General features: G+C 50.3%; 1 protein-coding gene across 8 annotated transcripts; it reads right to left on the bottom strand.

The window, feature by feature from the left end:
- Nucleotides 1–619: 619 nt before the first annotated feature.
- On the bottom strand, nucleotides 620–10925 carry NR4A2 (nuclear receptor subfamily 4 group A member 2). Of its 8 annotated transcripts, none has more exons than XM_081814423.1 (9): nucleotides 10166–10914; nucleotides 8698–8784; nucleotides 6848–6971; nucleotides 5499–6364; nucleotides 4568–4697; nucleotides 4003–4166; nucleotides 2918–3120; nucleotides 2347–2525; nucleotides 620–2200 (listed from the first exon to the last, which is right to left on the bottom strand). In XM_081814423.1, the coding sequence occupies exons 4-9, from the start codon at nucleotides 6360–6362 to the stop codon at nucleotides 1944–1946; spliced, it is 1797 nt and encodes a 598-aa protein (XP_081670549.1). In that variant the 5' UTR covers nucleotides 6363–6364; nucleotides 6848–6971; nucleotides 8698–8784; nucleotides 10166–10914; the 3' UTR covers nucleotides 620–1943. The 8 variants fall into 8 exon arrangements, 7 of the variants coding, with proteins under 7 accessions (XP_081670549.1, XP_081670548.1, XP_081670547.1 ...); XM_081814422.1 differs by having other exon boundaries at nucleotides 8702–8784; XM_081814421.1 differs by having other exon boundaries at nucleotides 8706–8784.
- Between the last annotated feature and the right edge of the window lie 573 nt (nucleotides 10926–11498).

Genomic DNA, 11498 nt, shown 5'->3' with positions numbered 1-11498 from the left:
ATTACGCTAAAAGTGCAAAGTGTACATCATCGCTATCCACTGAAGGAGGACAACAAAAAGTTGTAAGAAACACCTCTCCTGAGTTCTGCTGTATGCTAAGACCACTGACCCAAGGCCCTTGCTTGGCCCTTCTTCCAAGACCCTTTACAACGGTAATAAGTAGAGGAATTGGAAAAATCAGAGATAATGTACAACACACTTCAAATCCATATTAACTTCCTGAGTCTTAAAAAGATACTCCCTAAACATTCTGCAAGACAAAAACTTGAGAGGACTTCAGACCTTGCAGAACTTCAAAAGCTACCTGGTCTCCTAAACTTCTCTTCTGAAAGCTGCACTTACTAGCAAAATTAACAAAAGAGTTAAGATATCCTCAGTTGATTCTGATAAATGCAGGTTGCCACACTCAAAAATTCTGGTTGAGGAAAAATATTGTACTGAATTTTCTGGATAATTAGTTCAATTCCCCAGGTTCTTTTGCTAGAATAGATCTAGGCTGTCAGTTTGAAACTCAAATGTTGAATAAGTGACCTATCCTAAATCAATCTCCAATTCTATTATATATTGCTGTTTAGTCATCATTTCTTCCTGACCCAGAAAGAAGACAAAATTCTGTTCATTTACATAGTTTATTGTTGTAAACATTAAAATTGTCTTTCTCAAAGAAAGAATTTATCAGAAAAAAAAATCAGTGTCTCTAACTGTCATACACCATAGAAAAAAAGGCAGTGACTCATATCATGTGCCATACTGGAAATATACAAAGAAAAATACTACAGAATATGGCAATATTAAAATTCTTACTCAAACATAAAATAATATATTAACTGACAATTTTAGACATTAAAAAAAAACAAAAAAAATTCAAAGTGCTCAGTAATTTCCAGGGAGTTATGTATATTATAAGCACTCTGGAAACAGTCAAAAGCTGCTGCATGCAAGTTTTGTTTAGCTTTAGACAACAAAATAATCAAGATATAAACTTTCTTTTATCAACATCAACGGTACATACAACACTTACAAACAAGGAATGTTGGACGGTGTTACAAACACTATGTGTCCCTTTTGTCAGGATTTTCTGATGTGTAATACTTGTGCCCACCTATTTTACAATTGAGAAAATGTTTAAGCTCAGATAACTACCAATCTTTATAAAATCTAACAGACTACATAGTGTCTGAAATACTATTTATATAATATAGACATTACTGAAATAGCAAGTGCCTATAGCATTTTCAACCTAGAATCAACATGCTTGTCCCTTTTTTGTGTAGTTCTTTTTTTCTGTTTTTCTTTTTTTTGCAAACACACTTATCTTTTAGAATTTGTAATATGTATTCATAAATAGGCACAAAATAATTTAAAAAGCCAAACTGCATTGGGTAAATTTACAAGCCTTTCCCTTCTTCAACTCATGCCACCCACGCAACATTTAGTTTTACTATATATTACAGCTTTCTTTACAGCAGAAAACTTTGAAGTCTTTTAAAGGGCAATACTTGTGGGTCCCCTTACAATGTGTGAGTGACTCTGTGTTGTGTGTGTGTGTATTACATTTGTCTTAACTGCAACAACCAAACATGGCCAAACATCTCCCATCATACATTAGGAATCTTTCTTCTGAACAATAAACTGATTTTTAAACTGATAATAAAAAGTTTATACCACTGTACTGTGTGTAGTCCGTGTTCTAAATCCAGGATGCCCCGGAGCCAAAATGCCCTTTCAGGTTCTGCCTGCAGGTTAGGAAATAGCAACAGTTTTTGTTGTTTTGTTTTGTTTTTGTTTTTTTCTTTAAGGATCAAGGGACTGGGATTTTATGGAGGGGGTGGGGGCCAGCTAGAGCTGAGGCAGCTCATGGGGATATCTCTGCCTTGTGACTTGCCCCCTCTGGATAGTTTTAGGTTTCTTTCCAGTTCCTTTGAAGTGCATGGGAGGAGGTCTTAGAAAGGTAAAGTGTCCAGGAAAAGTTTGTCAATTATTGCTGGCGGTGGTACCAAGTCTTCTAGTTTCAGGTAGAAAATGCGCTGGAGCCCCTGTGTGCAAAGAGTACGGAGTTCTGGGAGCTTCCCCAACAGTTTGGACAAATAGTTGGGGCGGTTCAACCCCCCATTATTGAAAGTCACATGGTCTTTGAGACAATTTACAATCTTGTTTTGCAGTTCTTCCACTCTCTTGGGTTCCTTGAGCCCGTGTCTCTCTGCAGAAAACACAATCAGAAACAAAAGAGGAACACACAAAGCAGTTAGCTAGCTGGCAGAAGCAGGGAGGATCAGTGGCAAGGGAAAACCGGGACAAATCCTGGTGGGCAGTTTTGGAGACGTGCCCTGCACTTGAAGTACTGACCTGTGACCATAGCCAGGGCAGCAATGCAGGAGAAGGCAGAAATGTCGATGTTCATATTCTGCAAGTTGGAGGAGAATTCAACAATGGAGTCAATCCATTCCCCAAAGCCACGAACGCATTGCAACCTGTGCAAGACCACCCCATTGCAAAAGATGAGTTTACCCTCCACTGGGTTGGACCTGCAATTAATACCAAAGAGAGAGAGGGGAGAAAAAGAGAGAGAGAAAAGCTAAACAACTAATTACTTGAAGAGCAATAAATGAGGGATTTAGAGGTACCTAATTACGGAAGAGTTAATAAAATGTAGACCAGTAGACCTTGAAAGGGTTTAATTTCATAACAATCAAGAACGCCCCCTATCCCACTTCCATTCCATTCATCCAAGGCTTCTGGTCTCACTCCTTCCCTTCTCTTCCTTTTGTCTACTATCTTTTCCTTCTTCTATCCCTCTTTCATTTTCCTCTTCTGTCCTCTTCTCTTTCCCCCTTTGATTCCCCTTTTCCTCTTTCTTTCTCTTCTTTATTCCTCTCCTCCTCCTTTCCCAGCCTCCCTGGGTTGCCTCCTCCATTACCTGTACGCTAATCGAAGCACGAACAGTTCTAAGAAAGCTGATTCAAAAAGCAGGTCTTGGTCGGCTTTGGGCAGGTCAGCGAAGCCCGGGATCTTCTCAGCCCAGCCCCTGATGATCTCCATGGAGCCAGTCAGGAGATCATAGAACTGCTGGATATGCTGAGTGTCATCTCCACCCATCTGATAGTCAGGGTTCGCCTGGAACTGGAATTTCATTTTAAAAAGCACTTAATGAGGTTCTCTAAAATATATAACCCGTGAAATTGCTAACCCCGCTTCTAGTAGGGGAGCCAGGTTTTTATAACAATTAAACCTCTCTCTGACCAGTAAGGAAATTAGATGTTCCGGGGCAATTAATTCAATTAGGGATGGTGCTATGAGGTCGCTGCTTTAAATATGTAAATTACCATTTCCATACGGACTAAATACAGTGCCATCCAGCCCTGGGAAACGTTCACTCTTATCTCCACAAAACAATTGACACGTTAGTATTCATGCCAGTCCCAGAGTGGGTCTGGAGCAGAGACGCCCTTTGCAAATCTTAATAAAATTGCAGTGGCTTCTAGGTTTGCCCGACATACTTCCTCCAATTAAAGCCCACACATTTCTCACAGCTGGGGTAAAAAAGGAATCTGACCACTTGATTCCCCACCCCATTGCCACTCCTTATACCTTTCTCCTTCCCTTCCCCAACCCCCAAGCAGGCATCCCCTACCCGGAGGGTGCCACAGAGGATGAGGATTAAAGCATCTCTATGGAAGATTGGGGATAAAATCCAAGTGGGGGGCATTTTGCACATCCTCTGGTTTGGGCATTAGAGGCATTAGTGTGTGAGTATATGTGTGTACGATGGCAGTGAAAAGGAGGGCTCCCAGAGATGTGATCACTGTGGCCTGTCCTCTCTTCTCTGTCTGTCCTCGTGTCTACACTCCCAGCAACATGGTTTGTCTGTCGCCTGTCTCCTGTGGCTCTGCTTAGAGCTGCAAAGCCACAGCCTTGCTTGAGTCTGGGGCTTAGTGATGGGTGTGGGAAGGGGTCCTGCCCATCTGTCGGTTTGTCCACATGCTACCCCCGCCAGCTTCTTACCCTGGAATAGTCCAGGCTGGTCATAGCCGGGTTGGAGTCGACATGGGCCCTGACGAGGGCACTGATCAGACTCACCGGGGGCGAGGGGGGAGAGGGCTCCTGTGGGCTCTTCGGTTTCGAGGGCAAACGACCTCTCCGGCCTTTTAAACTGTCCGTGCGAACCACTGCAAAGGAATAAATGGGTTAGCGTCGCTCCCCCTAGCGGGACCCAGCTGCCGCCTCGGCCCCTCCCGGGGGAAGGCCACAGCCACGGGGCGCCCAGCAGGGCTGCGCAGGGTCCCACCGCTTGTAAAGCCTTCACTGACGAGAAGCATTAAAAAAAAAAAAAATGTGGGGTTGTTTTATGTCTTCTTCCAAATGGGCGAGAAGGGCCTGGCTGCTTTCTCCAGGGCAGGATGGGCAAGCAGGCAGCTGCGGGGTCAGCGAGGCCCGACGCGGATGAGGGGGAACCCGGAGACACCCCCCCACAACCCCCCAGCGCTGGGAATTGGAAAATAGGACTGGGATAGGAGCGGCAGTTTCCCGCGGGCGCAGACGGGGGAGTGGGCTGCTTGTCCTGACCTACCTTCTTTGACCATCCCAACAGCCAGGCACTTCTGAAATCGGCAGTACTGACAGCGATTCCGGCGCCGCTTGTCCACTGGGCAGTTTTTATTTGCTAAACACACGTATTTTGCGTTTTTTTGTACCGTGCGCTGCAAAAGAAGACAATATAGACCGATTTTTTTTTTTTTCTTTTGAAAATCCAGCGACCGAGGGAATCCAGGAACAATTTCTGAATGGCTGGGATCTACACTCCTCCCCACAAACAAACACATACACACAACTCCTTTTAATTTTTTTTCCTTTTCCTTTTCTTTCTCTTTCTTTTCGTTTTCCTCCCCCAGGGCATTTAACAGGAGAAAATTGATAGCGTTAACATTTGAGCTAACCTTGCCGCTCCTTGCTGTGTTTTATATGCCAAGAGAAGGAGAAGGAGACGCTCAGTAAATACAAATCCGTGGGCATTCATATTATTTACATTCCTTGGAGACCTTCTCTATTTAAAATGATAAGATTATTCAATCAGGATGGCGAAATAAAGAGATCACTTAATTTGACCACAGGGAATTCTGTTCCACTTGGTTAGCTCAGACACGGTTCTCTGTCCTAACCAATTTCAATCTGAACAGAGAAGACAGCTCCTAGCACATGCAAATGACCCTCTTCCAACTCAGGCTTCTGCAACTTCGGGCTGGGGCCTGCCGGGGTCAGCTGCGTGCGGGGTGGGGGGGGGGGTGGGATGCGACCCCAGGTCTCCCGGTCTAGCTACTTCCCTTTCTCAAGCACCCAGAGGCCTCGGCCATAGGCCATGGGCGGCTGCAGGGCAGCCTCCGCGGACCCCGGGAGTTGGACGAACTAGGACTGGGCTGCCTGCACCACCGCGGAGCACGCACTCCGAGGCTCCCGGCACTAGGGGGCCCCTACCTGTCTTCTCCGCCCCCGTCCTCGCTCACCTTAAAGAAACCTTTGCAGCCCTCACAGGTGCGCACGCCATAGTGCTGGCAGGCCGCGTTGTCGCCGCACACGGCGCACAGCCCCTCGTTGGAGGGGGAGCCCCGCGACGGCGGCGAGGGCACCTGCGTGTCCAGCAGCTGCGACGCGTGGCCGATCTGCAGGCCTGGGAAGCCCATGGACGCGGGCTTTCGGATGGGGTTGGGCACAGCGAAGGTCTGCCCGTCCACCACGTGGTGGCTGCCCGCCTGCTCCGGGTTCATGGGGACGTGCAGGGGCCCGTCGAAGCGCATCTGGCAGCTAGACACAGGGGTGCCGGGAGGCGATTGCTTAAATGAGAAGAGGGAGAGGCGGGAGACGGGCGTTTTCCTCTGCTCGATCATGTGCGTGGTGGCCACGTAGTTCTGATGGAAGTTGTGGAGAGAGCCTGGGTCGTCCCACATGGGGCTGTGCTGCACTTGGAAGCCCGGGGTGGTGGGCGTCGGGGGCGAGGAGGGCTTGTAGTAAACCGACCCGGAGTGCGGCATCATCTCCTCGGACTGGGGGGGCAGGTGGCTGTGTTGCTGGTAGTTGTGCATCTGAATGTCTTCTACCTTAATGGAGGACTGCTGTCCGGAGAGGGGCATTTGGTACAAGCAAGGTGGCTTGACGTCGTAGCCTGTGCTGTAGTTGTCCATAAAGGTACTGAAGCTGGGGAGAGAAGTGGTGGCAGTGATTTCAGTGTTGGTGAGGTCCATGCTAAACTTGACAAACTCTGGAGTTAAGAAATCGGAGCTGTATTCTCCCGAAGAGTGGTAACTGTAGCTCTGAGAAGCGGGGCTGGCTCCTTGAGGCGAGGACCCATACTGCGCCTGAACACAAGGCATGGCTGGAAATGAAACAGGGTAATATACACTCAGCCTGGTCAACTGAACACTTTCTCCCGGGCTCGGGTACACCTGGAGCTACACCGGCAGCCCGCGGCGGTCAGAGAGCATGTAGGGACGCGAGAGGAAGGGCGGAGAGCGCGAATGCTGCGGGGCAAAACAGTGCAGGGCATGGAAAGGCTGGTCCAAGGAAGACCCAGAGCTAGAAAGCTTTTGAGGGTCTCTATTCCCGTATATTTCAAACGCCTCCCCCTTCACCCCCTCACAAAAACAGTCCCGCTAATATGAGCCTTTTCTCTGAAGCTAGGGTTCAGCAAGCTCATTCTAGAAATGAGGTTGAATTGCACAATGAGAATGTTGTTCCTGATGATGATGGGCCAGGAAAATATTAAGTTACAGAGTTTGCTGAGGAAGATCGTATTGTCCTGTTTCTTGATGTTCAGGGAACTCGGAGGAAGGAAAGAAAGAAATGAAGTTGCACTAACCTTCAGCCGAATTACAGGCGTTTTCGAGGAAATTAAAGGTGGACAGTGTCGTAATTCAACGAAGGACAAAGTTTCCAAGATTTTTAGAAAAGCAATGGGGAGTCCAGCCTGTCGGATCTCCTCCCTGAAATACAGACACAGGAAGCTTCAGGGTGACTTTCCCGACAGATTCAGCTGGCCATCTGTAGGGTCACCAGGCAAGCCCTTCTATGCCCTCCTTGATTGTTTCATTGTGTTGCCTTTACCAAACTTAGCAGTTAAAATGAATGTGTAGAAGAGATGACTGTAAACAACACAAAATGCCACCCATTGCACTGTGTAAATCCTTGCAGAGAGAGGGTTCTGAAGGAGAAAAGGTACTTCATGTACTTACTTAATACTTGTGATGTAATAAATTGGACCCTAAAATGTGGGGGTGGGGTGGAGGTGGGAGTGGAAGTGGGGATGGGAGGGTAGTGTCATTTCCATTTTAGTTTCATTCAGACCCAAATAAGAAGAAACTAGAGTTTAATAAAATACAGCATTGGATTTCTCCTAAATTTTTCTGTGGTGAAACTAGCTTTTCTTTCGGGAGGGGGTAAAGAAAGTAGAAGTCATAAATATAATATGAGAAAATAATCTCTCCCTCCATCCCTATGCATTACAGAATGCCCTCAAGGCCTGGGCAGCCCGGAAGGCAATCTGCATGGAAGCATCTGGATTTCCTAAGTGTTTTTGACAGAACACTGGGACTGAGGATACAGGTGAATTGCCATTCACTTCTCCAGGAAACTTGTTTTTCAACATCTTTAATGGCCAAGGGGTGGGAAGGGGAGACCCTATTTTTTTCCAGGAGCATCTTAGGTCAATTGCAGAGGGAGGGAAACACTGTTTATCTGGTATTGGCACCAAGGTTAGAAGCGCTTCCCAACATAGGAAGCCGAACACCTTGCCTATACAGCCTTCCACAATCTGCCTACCTGCCGGTGGAACAAGGCAATCTTGTATCCTAGTAATTTTCAGATGTTGCCACTTGGAAGACATTCTAGAGCATAGACAATCTTATTACTAATGAAAAAAGCCAAACATCCACTCCTTCTATTCTCCTCCCCCCCCCCATTACCTTGCTTCCTGGGGAGGAAGGTTAATCAGAAAAAGTAAAAAGAAAGGAGACCCATGACACACACAGCCTTTGAGAGCTATATGCCTGTGCTGGATATTAACCTCCTGGTAACTTCGCAGCTTCATAACTGTACTCTTTCTTCTCTGTTTCTCCGCTGTCTGTCTCTCTCTCTCTGATGTATTCACATACACAAGCACGGCATGTGTCAAAAGCAGAAATTTCAGGCAACTTAGTAATAGGACACTCTACGAACACCAACACCACCCCTCGTTCAATAATACCCAGGAAACACTGGCACACCAGCCAGCCGCGGTGACACAGTTCCCAAGCAACACATAAACTGGAGAACTTTCTCCCTGTCACTTTGTGGGTAGCGTCCAGGCCCCTCGTATATACAGGACTTGGGAGTCTCCTTGTCCAATGGTCACAATCAATTCCACTCTAAGAGCAAACTTTGGGCACATATCCCCGGCAAGTCCACAGCTCCCCAAACTATGCAAGTCTCCCATCCACGTCCACCAATGAGGAGCCTAGAAGCCTCCTGGGAGCCAACTCCCCCCTAGTGCCAAAGCTGGAGTTCGGACAAATGACCGCCGTAGCCGCGCGCACTTATTCCCCATCCTCCGGCCCCACTCGCGCTCCGACCCTCTGGCGCCCACTTCGAGAAAACCTGTACCACCCATGTGGAAAGAAGAGACGTGCAAAAGAAGAAAGAAGGATAAAGGAACTCGAGCTGCACGGGCTGTACCTACTCACTTAGGAGTTCTCCGCGTCTCTCTTCATTCATTCAACTCCGCCGAAGTGTAGTTCCCTCTGGGAGTCCTGGTAGCAGGGTCTGGGAGGGGTGGGCGAGAGGGGCGAAGGTAACCTAGTCGCCAGGAGCCGGCAGGGAGCAGGAGAAGGCGGCCGGTTGGGCAAGAGAGCAGGACCGCGGAGCCTAGCGCGAGCCGCCGGGCGGACTGGCCCTGGCCGCCAATGTGCCTTTGTTTATGTGGCTCGCGCTGCCGCTGCCAACATGCACCTAAAGTCTCCGCGCGTCAGCGCGCGTCAGCGGCCCGCCGCCCAATCGCCGCGCCGCCGCGCTCCCCGGACTCCTGGCCGGCTCTCGCTTTGGTATATTTCCGACCTGACGTCACGATCAGGGCCGATTTTAAGGTGGGAACCGTTCTGGGTTCACCTTGGTCGCCAGCTTGGTTTTTTTTTTTCTTTCTTTCTTTCTTTTTTTTTTTTCCGAAAGAGGTGTGACCTCTCCACTCAGGTCCGCGCAGCCCGCAGCACCGCGACATCTCACCTCGCCTTCCCCTAAACCCCGGGCCACCGCTGCCGCCCGGCGGCTCACATGTGGGGGAGGGTGCAACAAAAGCCCCTGGCGGAAGGGAACGCTGGCGTGGGCCAGGTAGCCAGCACCTGGACTGGTGAGGGATGGGGTGTGCCTGGCAGTGCCCTAACCCCATCCACTTACAATTGTCACCCCGCTTAGCTGAAGCGCGGACAGATGTCCCATGACCCGAGAAGCTCAAAGGGTTCAGGCAATTAAGGTGGGATTTCCCTAGCCCGATGCATATCCCTTTTCTCCCTTTTCCTGTCCAAGGCCTCCTCCTTTGGCGTTAGCATTCTGTCTGTCTCTCTCTCTCTCTCTGTCTCCCCGCCCCCCTCCCTCACACAGACACACACAGTCCAAGGTGGAAGGGACTGGGTAGGGCCTGTTCTCTATGTTCCCTTCTTCCCTTGCAGTGCCCACGTGCAAGCGAGGACGTGGTGCGTGGAAAGGGGAAGAGAGGGGAACAGGTAGACAGTGACCCAGCCCTTTAGGGATCCCGAAAGTCAGAGTGAGGCTTCGCCCACTTTCCTTTCGCAGACAATACAGCCGAGTAGCGGGCAACAGGTGCGCCTTCAGCAGAAAGGTGCTCTAACCTCACCTTTGGCCAACACTGATACTTTCGACACTCCTCAATGCCCACCAACTCGTACCCTAACACAAGTTGTAGAAAAATAAATCAACCCTCCTCTGAAGCACAAGGGCTCTCGAAGCCTCGTCTCAGAGCCAAGAGGGAAAGACAAAACATGGGGAGAGGGCGGGGTGGGGTATCTCCGCTAGCGTAAAGTTGTGCGCCCAGCCCTTCCAGGAGAGGGACCCGGTGCACTGTGGTAGCTCGCCGGACCCCCGCGGCCGCCCCAGTCACCGCCGACTCCACTTTGCAAGCCAGTCCACCCACCAGGCTGAGGGCGCGAGGCGCTTTCTAGCAAAGGAGACGCCGCTTCTCCCGAGAGCGAGCCCCCTTCGCTTTCCTCGGGCCGGAGCAGGGCGGGCCTCTCAGGGCTTCTCCCGGGGACGCTGGAAGAGGCTGGGACGAGGGGAGAGAGGGTTCCGAAGCGTCCCCCTCTCTGGCCGCGAAGAGTTCCAGCCGCCCCACCTCCCTCGGCGTGGCTCGCTTCCAGGCTGCGGGAGCCCCTTGGCGACTCCCCCCGCCCCCAATCCTGGTGTTCCCTGGATGGGCCAGAAGCGCCGGGGAACTATCCGCGTTCTGGAGCTGCTCAGCTCTAATCTGCACCCCAGCCTTTGCTCGCTCCCCAGCGGCTGGAGAGGCGTAGCCATCAGGTGTCCTGCGGCTGCCTGGGGAAGCCGGGGGCTCTTCTGCGCCGCAGCCTCTGGAAAACCTGCGTGACCACCTTAAGTTTCCCCCAGATGTTGCGACTGCCGCTGCTGCCGCCGCCGCCTCCGCGGCTCAGCGGTGCCCCAGCGGGCCGGAGTACAAATAAAACCAGGAAGTGTGTGTGTGAGAGAGAGAGGGTGTGTGTGTGTGTGTGTGTGTGTGTAGGGGGGGCTGTTGTGGCGAGTGAGGATGTGTGAGTAGGGGGAAGAGGGGAGGAGGGCGAAGAATAGCCTATTAGCATGAGCTCGGTAGCGTCAGCGCCCCGTGGGCAGGAGCGATTCCATGCGAACGAAAGGGAAAAAGTGAGAGTTTGGAGAGCAGGGGAGAAGGAAAGGGGTGGGGGTGGCGGTGACGCAGGGGCGCAGGCATTGACGCACCCGCCGGGCTGGGCCCAAAATAGCAGCGGCTCTAGCTCGGTGGCGCCCTCCCGGGTTCCCTTCCTCTTCCGCGAGGGAGCAGGGCGCTGCCAGGAGGAGCTTTCCTTGATCCCAGCGGTGGGCCAGGCTCCCGTCAGCTATTTTCAGGCAGTCGGAAACTCAAGCGCAGCCACGCTGGGGTGGCGGTTATTATTTTTTAATATACTCCTCGGAAAGCGGGGGCCAGGAGAACTTTAAGGTTGTAACTATCACCCTCCACACACAAATACGCCCATCTAAGTAGATACATTCCCTGCACAAGTTCCTCCTCCTTTATGGCCCTTAAAAACACTTGGCTTTAGCCTGGGTTGAGTCTGCAGACAACCTGAGAATTCTCTCTCAGAGAGTGGAAAGTGTTCTGGAGTTCTTACAGTGAGCTCTGAAGAAGACAAACATTGTAGCGTGGTGCGTCATTCTACAACAGCAACCTGTAGAGTCGGGCTTGATAGAGCCCTTGCCCAAGTCTTAATGCACCCAAG

Source organism: Leptonychotes weddellii, chromosome 3, assembly GCF_054177405.1.
Source record: "Leptonychotes weddellii isolate Sample4059 chromosome 3, ASM5417740v2, whole genome shotgun sequence".
NCBI classification, from domain to species: Eukaryota; Metazoa; Chordata; class Mammalia; order Carnivora; family Phocidae; genus Leptonychotes; species Leptonychotes weddellii.
This window is presented reverse-complemented; position numbering and strand designations above follow the sequence as displayed.

What these genes read in the sequence shown, in the direction of transcription:
- NR4A2 (XM_031025956.2), bottom strand. Translation starts at nt 6,362, where the DNA reads ATGCCTTGTGTTCAGGCGCAGTATGGGTCCTCGCCTCAAGGAGCCAGC. An exon ending in TGTTGGGATGGTCAAAGAAG is followed by an intron (nt 4,167 to 4,567) that starts GTAGGTCAGGAC and finishes ATTCCTTTGCAG; the next exon opens with TGGTTCGCACGGACAGTTTA. An exon ending in TGCCCTGGCTATGGTCACAG is followed by an intron (nt 2,201 to 2,346) that starts GTCAGTACTTCA and finishes TGTTTTCTGCAG; the next exon opens with AGAGACACGGGCTCAAGGAA.